Below are 19,656 nucleotides of genomic sequence, written 5' to 3'. Positions count from 1 at the left end.
TACTGAAACATAGTATTTGTGCCAATAAGAGTATTTGTACTAAATCATAGTACTTGTGCCAAATCATAGTATTTCTGCCATATTGTGCTAGTTGTGCAAAAACATAGACTGTCTGCAAAATCATAGTATATCTGTTATGTTATAGTATTACTACTAAGTCACAGTATTTCTGCCAATTCGTAGTATTTGTACTAAATCATACTACTCGTGCCAAATCATAGTATTGAAATCAAAATATAGTATTTGTACCAAAGCATTGTATTTGTACGAAGTACAGTATTTCTGCCAAATCATAGAATTACTGCAATTTCATAGTATTTTGAGGAATGCCTTTTGTTATAGTATTACTTCTAAGTCATAGTATTTCTGCTTTGTCATAGTATTTGTACTGAAACATAGTATTTCTGCCAAATCATAGTATTACTGCTATTTCATATTATTTGAGTGAAATTACAGTGTTTCTGCAAAGACATAGTATTTCTGCCAAATCATAGTATTACTGCTATTTCATAGTATTTGAGTGAAATTACAGTGTTTCTGCAAAAACATTGGTTGGTATTGGTTTTAGTTACCTTTAGCGTATGTGCTAGTTGGCAATAGCTATGGCAGCCCAGTTATTTTATTGTTTTGGGCTTGTTCCTGCTTTGTTTTTTTCCCCCTGCAAATTTATGTGAATTTGTACACTGTAATATCGCTGTATTACGTAATGGCTAAGTAGGAGGCTGACTGTTACTAAGTGCATCAGTGTACATAGGTCATCTCTTGTGTTGGAGTGCCCTCTTGTGGCGCCTTTTGGGTAGTGCCTTAGTAAACGTGAACACTGCAAAGAAGTGGTATCAGACTGGTTTGTAGTGGAGGAATTTGTTGCCAGTTTCTTTCGTCTTTAATCCGTATTCATGTTGTAATGTAGTAGTACCACAATATGGCAGAAACACTATGTTTTGGCACAAATACTTTGATTTGGTATACTTTAGCTTCTTCACCCCTTTTCAGCAAAATTTTCATTTTTTTCACCCCTTCTCAGCACAAATTCCAGCTTTTTTGGCTGTTTTCAGAAAAAAAACTCTTTTCAGCAGAAACTCTGCTGATTCATCTCTTTTCAGCGCAAGTTTCTGCTTCTTTGCCTCTTTTCTGCAAAAATTCTGCTGATTCACCTCTTTTCTGCAAAACTTTCAGCCTTTTGACCTCTTATCAGCACAGTTTTCAGCAGCTTCTGCTCATTTCAGCAGAATTGTCGGTCTCTCCACCTCTTCTTTGTAAGAATGACTTTGGCTCAGGGAAATGAATAGCCACCTTGAGACCAGGAGGGCCAGGTTCGAATCCTGTTCAGTGGGGCGTTTTCTTTTTCATCACCATGCAACTTTTCATCGTTTTTAGCTTTTCATAGTATCATAGTATTTCCACAAAATATTTGTATTTCTGCTACGTTATATTATTACTGCTCATAGTATTTCTGCCAAATTTTGGTATTTGCTCCAAAGCACAGTATTTCTGCCAAATCACAATATAACTGCAAAATAAAGGTTTTTGAAACAAATCATAGCATTTGTGCTAAATCCTAGTAATTCTGCTCATAGAATTTCTGCTATGCTGAGGTGCTTTCTGCTAGATTATAGTTTTTCTGCTAAATCAAAGTATTTCATGTAAATCATACCAAGTCCCAGTGTTTCTGCCAAATCATAAATCATAAATAATATGGCGTGTTGGGGGAACAGCTAGTCCTCTCCCATCATGCCTTGGGACATGTGCTGCTGTTTAGATGTTCTTGTTTCATTGTTTATGGTTACGTTACTTTTAACTGTTGTCTTGAATGTTGTGTTTATACCATGGTACAAAGTCACTGACAGTTATTGTTTTATAGGAAGGAAGAATGCAGTACCATAAGTGAGTTCTGTTATGCTGTTATTGACCCTTGAAGCACATTGTAGAACAAGCAAGTGTTTAATAAAAAGCTTCTCCTACCAGCTTGGGGTGGAATTACAAGTTCAAGCTTTCCCTGTGTGCTTATTTGCAAGACTTGTATGTGCCATAATAATTTTAATAAAGCAAAGTTAAGATGAGAAGCTTGTTCCAGTTCATCTTCAGACAGTGCTGCCAGTCACGGTTGGAGCAGTTTTTACTGTCATCTTACTGTTGAGCCATAAATTACGTTTGTTTTCCAACTCTTAAAATGAAGCCGTTTCTTCTCTCGTCATATCTCCGCGACGGGGGTACAAAGAGCTATGAAAATCGAAGTCAAAGTTCAGCAAAGTCTGCTGATTTACCCAGTACAAGAATTGTGCTTCTATCCCACCTAGTTTTTGAGTTACACGACGTTTTGTAACTCCGAAAAATCGGCGTTTTACGCCTCTCACCGCGATCTAATTCTGACTGCTCAAGTCTCTGTGTTTTAGGCACCCGCCCCCTTTGTGACCAGACCTCATTTGGCTCAGAGGGTTGAGAAGCTACTGTGAGACCCAGTGGCAGAGGTTCGAGTCCTACCTGTGACAGTTGCTACACATCATCCCCACTTGCATGCACTCTGCTTTCTTGACACTCTTCAGTGTACCCTTACACATAAAGCCATCGCCATCAAACGCGTCTACACCTCTTTTTTAGCAGATAATTCTGCTTTTTCGCTTGTTTTCAGCAACTGCTGATGCTGATAGCCCTCCTAGTTTTTGAGTTACACGACGTTTTGTAACTCCAAAAAACGGCGGTTTTCACCTCTCACCGCGATCTATTTCTGACTGGTTATCAATCTGGTTTTCAGGTACCCGCCCCCTTTCCAGGTGGCGCAATTGGTAATGACACGGGTCTGCAGCCCAAAGGTCGTGGGTTCAAATCCACCTTGGTCAATATTTTTTTTTTTCACTTCAAATTTATACACTATCACAGACCTGTAATTTATATTGCTAATTTATTACAATTCTGCAAAGTTTTATGATTTTAGCAGCTTTTCTAATATGGACCTCAGATTCTTGTTAACGCTGCATGGCAGAAATACATACAAGTACACAGCCTGATGAAGCAGACAGAAGCAGTACCTCTGATTGGTGAAATTGAGCAGAACCAGGTTGTTCTGCCTCTTTTCAGCAGAAAGTTTGCGTTTTCACCTCTTATCAGCACAAATGTCAGCCACTTCTGATGTTTTTATCAGAATTTTCAGCATTTTCACCTTTTTTCAGTTATGTGAGAACCAGTTTGGCTCAATGAGTAGCTGAAAATTTTCAGCCTGTTCTGCTCTTTCAGAAGAATTTCAGCTTTTTCACCTCTTTTCACAACAATTCAGCTTCTTCGGCCCCCCCTGCATATTTTTTCTCATCATATCTCTTGGTGGGACAAGAACTGCTTTGGCTCAGTGAGATGAGCAGCTACTGTGATTGCTTCTTTCCGTCTTTTCAGCAGAAATTCTGCTGATTTACCTCTTTTCAGCGCAATGTTCTTCTTCTTTCACATCTTCTCAGCACAAAACTCAGCAGCTTCTGCTCATTTACCAAAATTGTCAGTTTCTCCATCCCTTGTGTTTGTCGGAACAAGTTTAGTTCAGTGAGATGAGTAGCTTCCTTGAGACCAGAAGGACCAGGTTCAAATCCTGGTCATGGGATTTGAACACCTGTTTTCAGCACAAATCTCAACTTTTTAGCTGTTTTAAGCAGAAACCTGTTTTACGCAGAGAAACTTTTTTAACTCAATTTCAGCTTTTTCACCCCTTTTCAGCAAAATTTTCAGTTTCCCAGCTTTTTCAGCTATTTTCAGCAAAAACATCTTTTCAGCAGAATTCTGAAAAGAGTTCTGCAGAACACTTTTCAGCAGAAATTCTGCTGATTGAACTGTTTTCAGCAGAATTTTCAACTCTTTTCAGCCCAAATTCTGCTTGTTCACCTCTTCTGCAAAATTTTCAGCCTTTTCACCTCTTATTAGCACAAATCTCAGCTGTTTTCAGGAAAAACTCTTTTAAGCAGAAATTCTGCTGATTCATCTCTTTTCAGCGCAACTTTCTGCTTCTTAAACTCTTTTGAGCAGAAATTCTGCTGATTCATCTCTTTTCAGCGCAAGTTTTTGCTTCTTTACCTCTTTTCAGCAGAAATTCTGCTGATTCACCTCTTTTCTGCAAAATTTTCAGCCTTTTCTCCTCTTACCAGCACAAATCTGAGCAGCTTCTGCTCATTTCAGCAAAATTGTCAGTCTCTCCATCTCTTCTTTGTGAGAATGAGTTTGAGTAATTGAGAGTGACTTTGGCTTAGTGAGATGAGTAGCCGTCTTGAGACTAAGAGGGCCAGGTTCGAATCCTGCTCAAGGCAACATTTTTTTTTCACCACCATACAACTTTTTGCAACTTTTCATCTTTTTCAGCTTTTCAGCAGACAGCTTCAGCGTTAAGGCATCCACACAGCATTTTCGCAGGAAATGCAATTTTTTCTAGTTATTATTATTCTTCAGTTTCCGCCTGAAATTTTGCAGCGAAACTCGCCCCGCAGTTTTGAGACAAACTTCATATATGTTACCTCATTTTGTGCAGCTGGATCTGGAATGGTGTGCTATGACTTTTGGTGTTTATGACTATTATAGTTTTTGAAATATTAATATTTTAGTGAAAATTTTCCCGCGCTTCTCTGCCTAGCAGTTTTGACAATAGGGTTACATATGTTAGATCATTTTGTGCGGCTGGAGCTGGACTAGTATGCTATGACTTTTGGTGTTCATGACTTTTATAGTTTTTTTAATATTAATATTTTAGTGCAAATTTAGAAAGATTCTTCTTTTGGCGCCATAGAAACAGACTTCATTTGTGGTGTGTTGGCTCCATCTTTTGGTCCCACTGAAACAAATTTCAAACTTCATTTGTGGTATGTTGGCTCTCTCTAGTGGTATGCCCAGAGTGGTACGGCCTGTCTACCCTTATTTGGATTAACGCAATGACGACACTACGCAATGACGACACTATCGTATCTTCGCCCCGCCTATCCTATCTTTGAAATTGACCGTAAACCTGCTTTTCTAAGACAGCGTGGCTATCTTTTCAGTGGTAACGCGTCATTTCCCCCCTCCTCCGCTTTGGAATTGAACTTACAGGGATTTTCTGAAGTGTTTACTAAGTTCTCCGTAAGCTTTTACAAGATAAGTGTATCTGCTTCCCTCTGCTTTGAAATGTAGGTTTGAAAGAGATTTTTTCGTGTGTTTAGGGTGAGCTCTTTGTCTGGATTTCGACACTCTGCTAAAGCTAGCTAGCGGATATTGAGCATAGCTAAGCCTCTTTGGCCCTCGTTTGACATTGACTTTGAAAGGAATTTTCGATGTTTTGACGGTAATATGTACAAAATGACTGTGGTTAGATGCTAATCGGCTAATTTAAGCGTATCTGCTTCCCTCTGCTTTGAAATGTAGGTTTGAAAGAGATTTTTTCGTGTGTTTCGGGTGAGCTCTTTGTCTGGATTTCGACACTCTGCTAAAGCTAGCTAGCGGATATTGAGCATAGCTAAGCCTCTTTGGCCCTCGTTTGACATTGACTTTGAAAGGAATTTTCGATGTTTTGACGGTAATATGTACAAAATGACTGTGGTTAGACGCTAATCGGCTAATTTAAGCGTATCTGCTTCCCTCTGCTTTGAAATGTAGGTTTGAAAGAGATTTTTTCGTGTGTTTCGGGTGAGCTCTTTGTCTGGATTTCGACACTCTGCTAAAGCTAGCTAGCGGATATTGAGCATAGCTAAGCCTCTTTGGCCCTCGTTTGACATTGACTTTGAAAGGAATTTTCGATGTTTTGACGGTAATATGTACAAAATGACAGTGGTTAGATGCTAATCGGCTAATTTAAGCATATCTGCGTCCCTCTGCTTTGAAATGTAGGTTTAAAAGAGATTTTTTCGTGTGTATCTGGGCGAGCTCTGTCTATCGGTGGTGTATTTCGGCACTCTGCTAAAGCTAGCTAGCCAAAACGTCGGCTGCATCCTTCGGAGGACCCAGCCTTCGCGGTCTACGTGGGGCCGGTCCTTCGACAGCCTTCGTCGTCTGGCTGTGACGTAATCGGCCTTCAAATGCGGCCTCCGGAGGATGCAGCCGACGTTTTGGGACACAGCTTTCGACTTTATTCCAGCGGTATCGTTTGTAATTAAAACTTTTAAGAGGCGACTGTCACGTCCGAATCAATAGCTTCGTTGTACCCGCGTTTCACTCCTCTCTTTTTCTGTCTTCATAAGGCGTTAACTACAGCAGTCTTTAATACCTCAACTCTTGCTTCAGCAAAGGTAAGTGTCCCCCTTATATTTTCTGTGTGTGTTCAGGTGATATCTAGAAAATAGAGCTGTTGTTTGTAATTAAAACTTTTAAGATTAGATGGTACAGTGTTTTTACTCCCTTCCAAACAGTAAAGTTCCTCTTTGTCTCTCAGTAGGACATTTAAACCAGACAGTACAAGGCTACATTTCAGCGTTACAAGCCAATCAGTTTGCTAATTGTTCTGTGAGATTTGTTTGCAAAGTTTAAGGTGTTAAAGCAGGAGCTGGCATTCTGCCAGAGCCACAGCAACAAGACCGCCTCCCAGCAACGAGACTGCCTGTCAGCCTTGCAAGGTACCCAATTTTCCAATTACTGTATAACAAAACTGTTGTGGGCAACAAGACTGTCTCCTAGGTTTGCAAGCCAATCACTTTGCCAAATGTTCTTGTAAGATTTGTTTGAAAAGTTTGAGGTGGTAACTGTGAGCTGTGAACATCCGGGTTTGCTTGCTGCTGGGCATTCGACCAGCGTCTCAGCAACAACACTGCCTCCCAGCTTTGCAAGGTAATTACTTTCCCAATTACTGTACACCAAAACGGACTAACTGTCGTGGTCAACAAATCTGCCTCCCAACTTTCAAGGTAATCACTTTCCCAATTACAATATACAAACTGTTATGGAACTTTACTTAACAAAGCCTTAAGACCGGGTAGTGACACTATAAATATGTCTATTTATTTGTTCTTGTAGTCATCTTGTCTATCAATGTATCAGAGGGTTAAACTAACAAATTGCTTGAAATGCCAATAATTAATATTCTGTTTTTATGCTGACATTCTACCAGATGCCGAGAAAAAATAAAAGATCCCAGGCACAAAAGAAGCGCTGGAAACCACTTGACCTGGTCGATCCTGCTGTCCCAATGCTCACTGGCCACAACCAAGATGAGGCAGTCAGTAGTTTTCCATCTGACCAGGTAATGAGGATATGGTAGTGATCACAGACAGTCGAATAGTTTTCGAAACACATTTGAGACAGTTAAGAACACTTACCCATACAGTTTAGGATTTTTTTGTTATAATGTCACACAAGTGGCATAACAGTGCATGGTATGCAGAACATTTAAATGAAATGAATGTGTCAGGTCACTTAATGTCTTTTATACCATTTTTCCTGGGTTAGCAGACGGCACCAGCCAGGTTATCTTTGGAAACACAGGATAGACCCACCTCCTTATGTTCCTCAGGTACCAAGGTAAATATCAAAAAATATTCCTCTATTAAGAAATTACAAGGTATGCCCACCCATAGGGCTGCTCGATTATGGCAAAAATAATAATCACGATTATTTTCACTGAAATCTAGATCTCCATTATTTGACAATATTTATTTAACAATAACAATGTATTGAATAATGGCTTTAAAAATTGTCATAAAATAGTGTGCAAATACTGATAACAGTGTAAATGTTTGCAATATAAAAATAAATGAAAAATGTAAACATGTATGTTTAGTTTACAGTGTTGCTCCGTGGTGCAGCTACGACATTGTAGCAAAGTTTACACACTATGTCTACTTGATCCACGTCTGACTTCGCGAACCCATAATGTTTCCACACCACTGAAGGTTTTTTTTTTTTTTTTTTTTACCTCTTTTCAACCAACGGCAGTCACTCTCCTCTCTAAATAACTTGTGCTTAGCTTTCCGAGCTTCCCTCTGTTAGCTCTTCTTAATTGTTGTGATGCGTGTTCAAAACGCAGAGAGGTGCGCTCGATTTGCCACATGGAGCGGCGCGAGAGAAAAGCACGAGGGAGGTGCTAATAATCGACTCATTCTCTCGACTCCTTTTTAATGATCGTTGAAAGCCCAGATCGTAATTTCGATTAAAATTAGATTAATTGAGCAGCCCTACCACCCATGTGTATAACCAGTCTGTATTTATCTGATCTTTGGTGTCTATAACCACAGTTGATATGTAGTCTTTCACTTAAAGCATGTTTGCTAACTCAATTTTGTCTAATTTCTATCCAAAACAAATGAAAATATGACAAAGGGTTTTTTAAATTTATTTTATAGCTCTGAACAGGTAATTCTGATGTGGTAGTGAGCACATACAATTAGGGCTGCTCGATTATGGCAAAAATGATAATCATGATTATTTTCACTGAAATTGAGATCTTGATTATTTGACGATATTTATTTAACAATAACAATGTATTGAATAATGGCTTTAAAGATGTCAAAAAATAATATAAAATAGTGTGCAAATACTGATAACAGCGCAAATGTTTGCAATATAAAAAATAAATGAAAAATGTAAACATCTATGTTTAGTGAACTTCAAAATACTGCATAATACTGGTTGTTCGCTGTGTTAATTAAGCATTGGTCTTTGGCGAGGAAAACGTTACCGTGTTTGTTATCTCCTTGTGTCTCTGGGAGCTGGTGGGATATTTAGTTGTACAGGGTAGCATGAATGGAAGTCTGTGAGGATGAAGCAGGTGTTGTCAAGAGTTTTTTTTCTCTGTTCCTTCATTGTTTGATCGTATGTCACTTTGTGAGCGGTCTTCAAATGATTGAATAAATTTGTAGTGTTGCTCTGTGGTGCAGCTATGACACCGTAGCAAAGTTTCCACAGTATGTCTACTTGATCCACGTCTGACTCCGTGAACCCATAATGTTTCCACACCACTTAAGTCGTTGTACCTCTCTTTTCAACCAACGGCATTCTTTCTTCAGCAGCCATTATCCTCTCCTCACCAAATAACTTCTGCTTAGCTTTCCGAGCTTCCCTCGGGTCCTCTTAATTGTGACTCTTGTTTGAAACGCAGAGAGGTGCGCTCGATTTGCCACACGGAGCAGCGCAAGAGGAGGAGCTAATAATCGGCTCAGTCATTTTTAATGATCGTTGAAACCCCAGATCCTAATCACGATTAAAATTCGATTAATTGAGCAGCCCTACATACAATATATTTTTATAACACTTACCCATACAGTTGACCATTTCTATCTTGTAATGTTACCCAACTGGCATAACAGTTCATGCCATGCATTGCATTGTAAAGTGAAATTAAAGTGTCAGGTCACTTAATGTCTTAACATTATATTCTTTTTTGCCTGGGTTAGCAGACAGCACCAGCCAGCTTGTCCTTGGAAACGGAGAATAGACCCACCTCCTTATGTCCTCCAGGCAGCAAGGTAAATTTAAAACGGTATTCCTCCATTACGGATTTATAGTGGACAGTTACATTACCATTAAATGTTAAAGACATATGGTTACATGTTAGCCTTATGCAAACAGTAAGAATTTTGTCTCGCTTCTGTTAGTTTTGTTTAAAGTTACACTCACTTTCAAATTTCTTAGTAGTTATGCAAACAGCTGGAATTTTTTTTTTTATTGCTTTGTAAGTTTAGTAACCACTACTGTTTCATGTTTTCTTTAAAGTATCCAGTGTTCATTCTATTTCAAATCTGTTAGTAGGTTTTCTAATTTTGATTAACTGTATTATCAGAGTTCAGAAACTCGTCCACCAGCAAAACGAGTCTGGGCAACCGATGATTTCCACACGGCATCAAATTCTCCACCTAAAAGGGTATGTCCACAAATGTCTCTAACCAATTAGTATACATGTGATGTTTGCTGTATAATCACCGGGGTTGATATTTAGTCTTTCACCTTAAGTGTGCTTGCTAACTCGTACTAAATATACTAAAATGTTAGACTAAACATGTACATTTGTCAATTTCTTTCATCAGACTCTTAAAATGCAGACATCTCAACAGCTATTTCTGTCTGTTTAGCTATTTCTATATCTATTGTTCTGAAATAACTTTTATACCATTTTATACTTAAAGCTTCAGATAAATTGACATCCACAGTGAAAAGCAGTGCAAATAAATACAAACATGATTTTGTGACACTCACCTTTTCTCAAGATGGATGTCAGTGTATTCTGTTTCAATCACATTTAACCTGTAACTGAATTTTGTGTCATTTCTTTACAAAACGTAACACAACTATGAAACGTGTTTTTATGGCACATGTACAGAACCATCTGATTTAATCTGAAATCAGTGAATGAATTACATCTAATTTAAGAGCATCTGAGATCCTCTTACGATACAGGATTTCCTTTGATATATTTGTATTTAGGCTGCAATTTAGTTGATGTTTGACGGCCCGCAGCAACCTAAAATAATGTGTTATACTGAAAGAAATTAACTGCTTTGAAAATATGAGGAGCAGAAGGTACAGGTATGACCTTTGTAAAAGGTCATTAAAAAAACAGCACTAAAGCAAATTACAGATATCTAAAATATTTGTCATTTTTACTTCCCACCTCTGCTCTCTCCCACTCTCTCTCACTGTTCCTGTCACTGTCTTTCTGCCTGTCTCTTTCTGGCTTATCTGATGCTGCGTATCTTTAGATTATGCTGTAATATGATTGAAGAGTGATATAATTTGGCTTCATTTGCCTGAACATTGTTTCATTATTTTACCATAGTTAAAAAAATGTTTTTACTTTACAAGAAAATCAAAATTTATACAACTCTTGCCACTTAAAAATGTCTTACATCATTGTACCAAGAGTTACATATGTTTTTACTCAACGTGAAATGCATATCATTAAATACTAAACAATAACATGTGTCACCTTTACCATTCCTTGATCAGCCTTTCCACAACACAAATGAAGAACTACTGACAGAGGAGCTACAGAGCAACGCAGTTCAGCACTTCTGGTGTGTCAGTGCAACTCATTGTCAAAGTGATAAAAGGTACACAAAATTCTCCCGAAATCATCAGTGCACATGTAATGCCCTCACATTCCTGACCTACCTTAATGAGGAACACCAGTTCAACACAGCCCGACTTGATAAGGTGCTTGAACAGGGAGATGCACTCTACTGTAGGATTAAAACAAATCTTCAGCAGGAGAGGCGTTATACACAAGATCATCTGACCATGGAGGACCTGCCCAAAGAAGTTCATGCTGACATAAATGTCTACAGTGTGAAAATGGACAACATAAGGTATGGATACCTGAAAGCAGCAGACAAAACCTATCAAAGAAAAGGGTGGTGGTTGCCTCTTGCTAGTCGCCTTGTAATGTCTGTCAACAGATGTGAACTATGCTTTGCTCATGGTTTCACCTCAGTGCATTGCAGTTTTCCGTGACAAATCTGGGAGGTATGGATTATTTGATTCACATTCAAGAAGTGCAGCAGGTTTGCCCCAGCCAAATGGAACAGCAGTCATGCTCACTTTCACTCATGTGAATGACCTGATCACCCACCTGCATAATCTTTTTCAAAATCAAGGCAGGTATGCAAGATATGAGTTTGTGCCTGTTTCTTTCAAAAGAGTCAGCACTCACAACGAACAGCCTGCACAGTCAACTCAAGCAACACCAGGAGCAACAGCTACATCATCACCACGAAATGATGAACCACAAATCACAAATCCCACTGTGCAAGTGCCTCAACCAGAATCAGCCCAAACCTACATGACAATGTTAGAAAGTGCTTTAAACCCACAACAAGACAAAATGGCTTCAAATCAAATTTGTGAACATCAACTTGAAACATCTGTTGATCCAACAAGCAACATCCAAACAGAACAACAAGAAAATCTTGAACTCAATAATGAAAGAGATAAAGTCATAGATAAACCCCCCAAAAAGCAAGAATGTGTGCAGATTAAATAAACAGCGACGTGGGAAATCTATTCGTCAAGCTCAAAGTCACAAGCAGCATGTAAAAGCTAAAGAAAAATCTTCATCTGAAGACTTGGCAAAGAAGATGAACAAAAAAAGACATGAAAAGGAACGATATGCCTGCTTTCCTGAATTTCGAATGAAAAAATTACGGGCTGTGAAAACTCAATATGCTCAAAACTGTCATCGCCATAAACAAAAGCTGTTATCAGCCAAAGATTATTATGCAAATCCTCATATTCAAGAGAAGATAAAAGCCCACAATGTGAAGAGATACCAAATGATCCTCATTTTCAACAAAAAAGAGAGACTACATTATCAGAAGATATACCACAGATGCCAGCTTTCGAACCAGACAGAAACAATATGTGTTCCGAAGATACAACACGGATGCTGACTTTCAAAGCAGACAGAAAAAATACATAAGAACAAAATATGCATCGGATCCAAACTACAGGCACAAACAAAAAAAATCAATTCATGCCAGGTATCATAATGACTCACAATTCAGACTGCACCATATACAGCGCTGTGCAGAGTACCAGAGACACAAAATGGCTACCAATGCATCTTTCGCCATCTATAAAAAGTTGTGTGCACAGAGAATAAAGAAAAAATACAGATGACTAGTAACACAATTCCAGCAGGGTCCACAGTCTGAAGCACAGCCCCAGCTTGTAGTGAATAGTGTGATGCAAGCAGCCACATTAGCTCTCCGTGAAACAATTAAGTTAGGACCCACCCATGTCTGTACAGTGTGCCACAGAACTCTGTTTCCTAATCAAGTTAAACACTGCAAAAGATCAAAGTATGTTAAAAATAGTCACATTGTTGACACTTGCTTGACAGGAAAATTTGTCCATGTTTGTGATAGTGAATGTACAGCTAATTGTACCTTTCCAAAACAAAGAATGCAAGAGTGGATTTGCTACAACTGTGACAGCCACCTACAACGAGGAAAGATCTCTTCCATTGCAGTAGCAAACAATTTAGCACTAGCACCCATTCCAATTGAACTGAGTCAATTAAATGTACTAGAACGACAACTGATTGCTAAAATTCTCCCGTTTGCCAAAATCATTGCATTACCAAAAGGACAGCAAAGAGCCGTACATGGGGCTGTTGTTTGTGTACCGTCGGATGTGGAAACCACAGTAAACTGTCTTCCCAGACCTAGCAATGAAGCCCAGCTCCTGCAGGTACACCTGAAAAGACACATCAGATTCAAAGGATACCAACACTTCTACACTGTGGACATGAAGAATGTGTTAGCAGGCTTATCAAAGCTAAAAGAGATGCATTCAGAATACAAAGATGTATCTATTGATGATAACGCTACTTTTGCTGATCCCACAAATAATCAGATAATCGAGACGGAACATGACACTGCTGATGCAGATATTCAAGATGCACTGCCCAGAAACTTCAACAACCAAATTGTACCAGAAAGAAGAACCACTGAGGATACAACAGCTGGAATACGTGAGCCATGTCATGATGTAAACGAACTATTGGAGCCTGAACAGTCAAATGGAGAGCCCTTACAAGATACGGAGAAAGAAAAGGAAGAACTTCGCACTGGTCTTGTTCTAGACACCTGTATGCAACCACCAGATATGGCACAGGACATTTTATCATATGGTGAAGGAATATTTAGCATTGCACCCGCCCAAGGAAATAGACCTGTTGGCTTCTTCTCTGTTCCTAAACTTGAAGCCATGGCCTTTCCTGTGCAGTTCCCAACTGGACAGAACACATTAGATGAAGCCAGACAAGTCAAACTGTCCCCAAGCATGTATTTTAATACACGGCTGTTCTCTGCAGATACACGGTTTGCAACTGACCAAAGCTACCTATTCTTTGCACAGTTTGTAACAGAAACACACATGGCTACAAACAGCATGTCCATCCAATTGCGCAAAGGTAAGGCAATCACCAAGGATGGATGTAGAATTTGTAACAGAATGCTTCAAAATAAAGACGAAGTGGAGAGACTAATAAATAACAAAGATGCAACACGCTTCATGAAACCTCTGAGAGGTACTCCAGCCTATTGGGAGAAGGCACTGAAAGATCTGCATGCTATGGTCAGACAGTTAGGAAAGCCAACTTTTTTCCTGACATTTTCAGCTGCTGAAATGAGATGGCCTGAGGTTGTTGAGGTCATAAAAACTCAACAAGGTGAACAAGTGGATTTTTCACAACTTGACTGGAACACAAAGTGTGAAATTCTCCGAAGCAACCCTGTGACTGTGATGCGATTGTTTGAAAAAAGAGTCGATGCACTAATGACAACACTGATCCTGTCCCCAGCACAGCCCATCGGTGAAGTAGAAGATTACTTTTATCGAGTGGAGTTTCAGGCCAGAGGTAGCCCTCATATCCATTTACTGGTTTGGGTCAAAGATGCACCTAAATTTGGAAGCGACCTTGAGGACCATGTGTACAAATTTATTGACAAGTACATAACATGTAAGATGCCTGACCAAAATGCCGATCCTGAACTTCACAAAATTGTGTCTGAGGTTCAAGTCCACAGCAGAAATCACTCCAGATCCTGTAAAAAAGGTAATGTGTCATGTAGGTTTGGGTTCCCCAAACTACCCGTAGACCAAACAATGATCACTTTCCCAAGCCCAGATGATGACGATCACAATGATAAGCGGCATAGCACAAGTAAGGAGAAAGGCACAAATGAAAAACAAAAGCAAAAAACAGACGAATGGCTCTCGCAAAAAAACAGAAAGAGGCCAAAGAAAAACTCCAGCCATTGAGAGATTTGCTCTGTGACCCAAATTCCTCATTTGAAGACTTGTCTGAGCTGCTTCACAAATGCAAATTAACTTATGAACAATACTTGGATTGTGTCTTCAATTTAAGCAATGGCCATGTCATCCTCTTAAAGCGTGAACCTAATGACTGCTGGGTGAATGCATACAATGCAGATCTGCTGAGGGCCTGGAATGCCAACATGGACATCCACTATGTCATTGATGACTACAGCTGCCTGATGTATATGATGTCTTATGTCTCTAAACCCGAATTTGAGATGACACAATTTCTTAATGGAGTCATCCAGGAGGTCAAAAAGTCCAATGTCAATGAAAGAGATGAAATGAAACAGATAATGCAGGCATATGCTAAACACAGAGAAGTCAGTGCCCAAGAATCTGTGGCAAGGACATGCAGCCTGCCACTAAAAAAGTGTTCACGCAGTGTGGTGTTCATACAGACTGATGATGATGCCCTGAAAATGAGTCTCCCGATGAGCAGGTTGCAGAGCATGGCACCAGATGATGAAAATGTGTGGATGTCTGGATTGCCAGAAAAATATGCAAACAGACCCAGAACACCTGAGTTTGAAAGAATGTGTTTGGCTGAATTTGCTTCAGAGTACAGGATTCTCTACAGCTGGCAAACAGAATCAAAAAATGCCATCCCTCTTTTGAATAACATGGGTTATATTCAAAAGAGAACAAGAGGGAAACCTGCAATAATCAGATATCCTCGGTTCTCAGAAAAGAAACAACCAGAGAAGTTTTATAGCAGACTACTAAAACTTTATTTTCCACATCGATCAAATGATGACCTTAAAAACACAAAATACCCCACATCCGAACAGATCTACAAAAGTGGACGAAAACATGGTTTTGCAGTACGGCCAATTGTTACCTTTAACAAAAAGCGTTATGAAAGCCATGGCAAAACAATGGAAAGGGCACTGGAACAGATTGAACAACAAGGCCCACTTATCAATGCATGGAACACTTTGCACCTGAGGTTGAAGTAGATCGTTTGGAGTGTGTGGCCCAACGACAATCCAGACATGACACTGACGAAAATGAAATGGACATTGTTCCAGACTACCAAGTCAGTGGTAGCAGCAGTGGAACCATGCCAGCAATCATAGCACCAAAGCTGAGCCCAGACTTTGTCAGAAAAATGTACCAAAGTCTGAATGAAACCCAAGCATCCATATCTACGCAGTGCGTGAGTGGTGTTTCAAACTTGTGTGGGTCACTGTCCTGAGCAGTTCTTTTATTTTGTCTCTGGAGGAGCTGGCTGTGGAAAATCACATGTTATCAAGTGCATATATGAGGAGGCAACAAAGATTTTGAACCAACTCCCCAGATTCCGTGACCAAGCAGACATGTCCTACCCTGCAGTACTGCTGACTGCATTTACTGGCACTGCAGCTTTTAACATATCTGGGAAAACACTGCACTCTCTGCTAAAGCTGCCAAAATCTTAAAACCGCCGTATCAGGGACTGGGAATGCACTGGATGAAGTGAGAGCTTCACTTTCAAATGCAGAGATTCTGGTCATTGATATCTATGGTTTCTAAAGACCTTTTTGCCTACATCCACTGGAGACTTCAGCAGATCAAAGGAAACAAGAAGCCTTTTGGTGGGATGTCTATCCTTGCAGTAGGAGACCTTTACCAGCTGCCACCCCTTGGAAAAGCCAAACCACTCTGTGTGTACGAGGACAATGTCCTTGATCTCTGGAAAGACTATTTCCACATGGTCAACCTGACAGAAATCATGCGACAGAAAGATGATCATTCTTTTGCTGAAGTTCTGAACAGGATAAGAGTGAAGCAAAAAACAGATTCTCTTGAAGCCAATGACAAAGCCTTGATCACACAGGCTATCCATGACATAAAAGACTGTCCATCTAATGTATTACACATTTATGCTACAAACAAAGAGGTCGACAAACACAATTCAGCAACTGTAACTGCTCTTCATTCTGATATCATAAATATTCAGGCCGAAGACTACAGAAAAGACCCACGAACGGGTGAGATGGTCCTCCTGGCAGATATGATGAAAGGCAACAAAAGAGATTTACCTGATAACATACAAGCTGCACCTGGAGTGATGTTATGTTATTAGAAATTTGGATGTTGAAGATGGCTTGTTAATGGACATTTGAACAATCACGAACATTGTGACAACCACACAGGATGGACCAAAAACTGTGAATCTCATTGGACTTACGCTGGACAATCAAATTCTGGGCAAAAATTTCGCAGAAAAATACAAGGATCCTCAGACAACCTGGTATATATTGAGAAATGTGAAGAATCTACAAGTAAAAAGGAGTTCTTCGCAGGCAATTCCAATGAAGTTGGCCTTTGCATGTACAGCTCACAAAGTACAAGGCATGACAATGGAGTCAGCAGTAGTATGTTTGAAGCGTGTTTTGAACCTGGAATGGCCTAGTTGCACTCAGCCGCACAACCTCACTTAAAGGACTGTACATCACAGACTTTGATGAAAGGAAAATCTATGCTGATCCTGCCATCACAGATGCACTCAAAAATATGAGACATGCATCATTTGAGAATGAGAGACCATGTTGCAATTCTTAAAATCAGTTGTTCCCATAGTCCCCACGTTGACATTATCCATCACAATGCACAAGTCTCCCAACTCACATGGAGGACATGAGATGCCACATGAACTCAGCCTTGCTGATGTTTTATGCATAACAGAAACTCACTTGTCTGGATCATCAGTTTCTCCCCGCTTCCAGCTGGAACAGTACAACATGGCCACACACAACAGACACGTCTCTTACACAAACCATACAGACATGGCAAAGGTAAATGGCGGTGGAGTTGCAATGTACTACAAAACGTTCTTACAGCAGAGTCTCGAAATACCTGCAAAATGTGACTGATCTTGAATTTGTGTTATCAAGGTTGAATCACCAGTCACAGCTTTGATAGCAACTGTATACAGGCACCAAATACAGCCACATGAGGTTTTTACCACAAATGCAATGTCTTTGGACTCATTGGAAATGATGAATTGCCAACCAATTATTGTTTGTGGAGACTTCAATGAGGACCTTATGAGCAGAGGAAAAAAACCCATCCAAGAACTGTTTCAGTCAAGAGGATATGCACAACTTATTACTGCTGCAACCCAGAAAAACACACATTGATTGATCACCTTACATATCACAGCCATACGCCTGCTCCAATCAGGTGTTCTGAATACATATCACAGTTATCACACCCATTTATTGTGTAATTCACTAACACAAAATGACTGCAAGGTTGTGAGGGATATGGACTTGCCAAGTGATCTTAGTGTCTTTGCAACTGAGCACACTCTACCAGCAACACTGACAGCTCACCAGTGGGAGCTGATAGATAAGACTGCTCTCATCCATTGAAGAGCTGACCAGAAACATGAACAGAAAGACTGCAACTGCACCTGATGGGATCCCTGCCATAACAGGTAATTGTATTTTGTTTCTTACTTTATATTGTACATTTGATATTGTTGAAACAAACTATATCTCATCCATTCATTAAGTCATCCATTCATTCATAACTCCTCAGATGTGTTCTGTCCAGTGAAGCAGTGGAGAAGCCCTACACTAATCCTGAAACTGTGCCACGCTACTAGAAACGGCTACAAGGATGGCAGGTATAGTGAAATTAAAATGCACCTTTGTTCAACAGGTTTATATACAGTCAAGTGATCAAAAGACCCAGTATTAAACCATTTAAACCAACTACATGCTTGGATTGGAACTCTGTACAGGCCACCAAATTACAGCCACGTGTGGTTTTTACCTCGCATGGCAACTTGCCCATCAGAAGACAACAGTATTAAGCCAGTTTCTTTTTTACTACCTTTTAATATAGTTTTGGGTCATTTAGTTCTAAAGTTAGATTTGTTTTTCCAGTTATTTTTTAGAACTTCATTACTTGCCAGTTTGCTAACGAAGAGGCTGCGCTTTGTGATGTCTCTGTTTTATTGTTTTAAATTGTGTTTTCCTTTATCTGTTTCTAGCTGTTTTCGCAAGTCAGCCAACCTCTTGCTTCCAATGACCCTTATCCAGAAGTATCCGTGAGTGCCTCATCAACAGAAACTAAAGTGGAGACCTACCTCTCAGAGAAAAACGCACACATAAGAAAGCCGACCCACTTCAGTACTGGGAAGAACATCCTAATCTTTTCCCTCTATGGCTGCTGTTGCATCTCAGTGTGCCCCCTGTAGCTCTGTGGAAGTTTTGGATTTGTTTACATCTCACCCCAACCGGTCGCGGCAGATGGCCGCCCTCCTGGCCTGGTTCTGCCGGAGGTTCTTCCTGTCAAAGGGAGTTTTTCCTTCCCACTGTCGCCAAAGTGCTTGCTCATAGGGGGTCATATGATTGTTGGGTTTATCTATATACATTAATGCTTGTATGCTTTTCATTTATACTTTTGCCTTACTCTTCAGTTCATAATATAAAGTTACTTGAATGGTTTCCTTTTTTATTTTATATTGCTTTGCTATTTACCACAATCTAAATATCATGTTTAAATGTCATACATTATTGTAAATGGTATTTGTACAAAATATTTTTGAATAACATGATACATTTATTAGTCCACAAGGGGAAATTTCATAATTTGCATGTGGAATTTCCCCTTTCACATTAAAATACCTTTGAAATACAAATTGAATACCGCTTAATGGACATTTTTCTACCACTTTAAACGACTCAAAACTGTAAAATCTAAATTGTAACTTCTCTTGAACACCTGACACTAAAGCATAATTTATTTTATTTCTTTTATATCTTAACTTCTTTGTAATCATGTAACTGGAGCATCTTTCTCTCATCTCTGTATGCTGCATATAACAGAGATCACAATACAGCTTACTTGCTTTAAATTGAAAATCAGCTGTATTCCATTTCCCTCCTCTTGTGGTATAAATAGCAAACTATGCTC

At 39.5% G+C, this 19,656-nt stretch overlaps 1 protein-coding gene across 1 annotated transcript; it reads left to right on the top strand.

Annotated features, from left to right (window-relative positions):
• Window positions 1-6,770: 6,770 nt before the first annotated feature.
• On the top strand, window positions 6,771-11,869 carry LOC109204920 (uncharacterized). The gene is made up of 6 exons (XM_025904270.1): window positions 6,771-6,839; window positions 7,043-7,174; window positions 7,381-7,452; window positions 9,324-9,395; window positions 9,710-9,790; window positions 10,873-11,869. The coding sequence occupies exons 2-6, from the start codon at window positions 7,043-7,045 to the stop codon at window positions 11,374-11,376; spliced, it is 861 nt and encodes a 286-aa protein (XP_025760055.1). The 5' UTR covers window positions 6,771-6,839; the 3' UTR covers window positions 11,377-11,869.
• The last annotated feature ends 7,787 nt before the right edge of the window (window positions 11,870-19,656 follow it).

Source organism: Oreochromis niloticus, unplaced genomic scaffold, assembly GCF_001858045.2.
Source record: "Oreochromis niloticus isolate F11D_XX unplaced genomic scaffold, O_niloticus_UMD_NMBU tig00000698_pilon, whole genome shotgun sequence".
Classification (NCBI taxonomy): domain Eukaryota; kingdom Metazoa; phylum Chordata; class Actinopteri; order Cichliformes; family Cichlidae; genus Oreochromis; species Oreochromis niloticus.
Note: the sequence above shows the minus strand (reverse complement) of the source record. Positions and strands in the feature narration are given on the sequence as shown.

Coding starts and splice junctions, on each gene's coding strand:
- LOC109204920 (XM_025904270.1), top strand. CDS start 7,043: ATGCCGAGAAAAAATAAAAGATCCCAGGCACAAAAGAAGCGCTGGAAA. Junction 7,453..9,323: donor TATGTTCCTCAGGTACCAAG/GTAAATATCAAA, acceptor TGCCTGGGTTAG/CAGACAGCACCAGCCAGCTT. Junction 9,791..10,872: donor CAAATTCTCCACCTAAAAGG/GTATGTCCACAA, acceptor TTCCTTGATCAG/CCTTTCCACAACACAAATGA.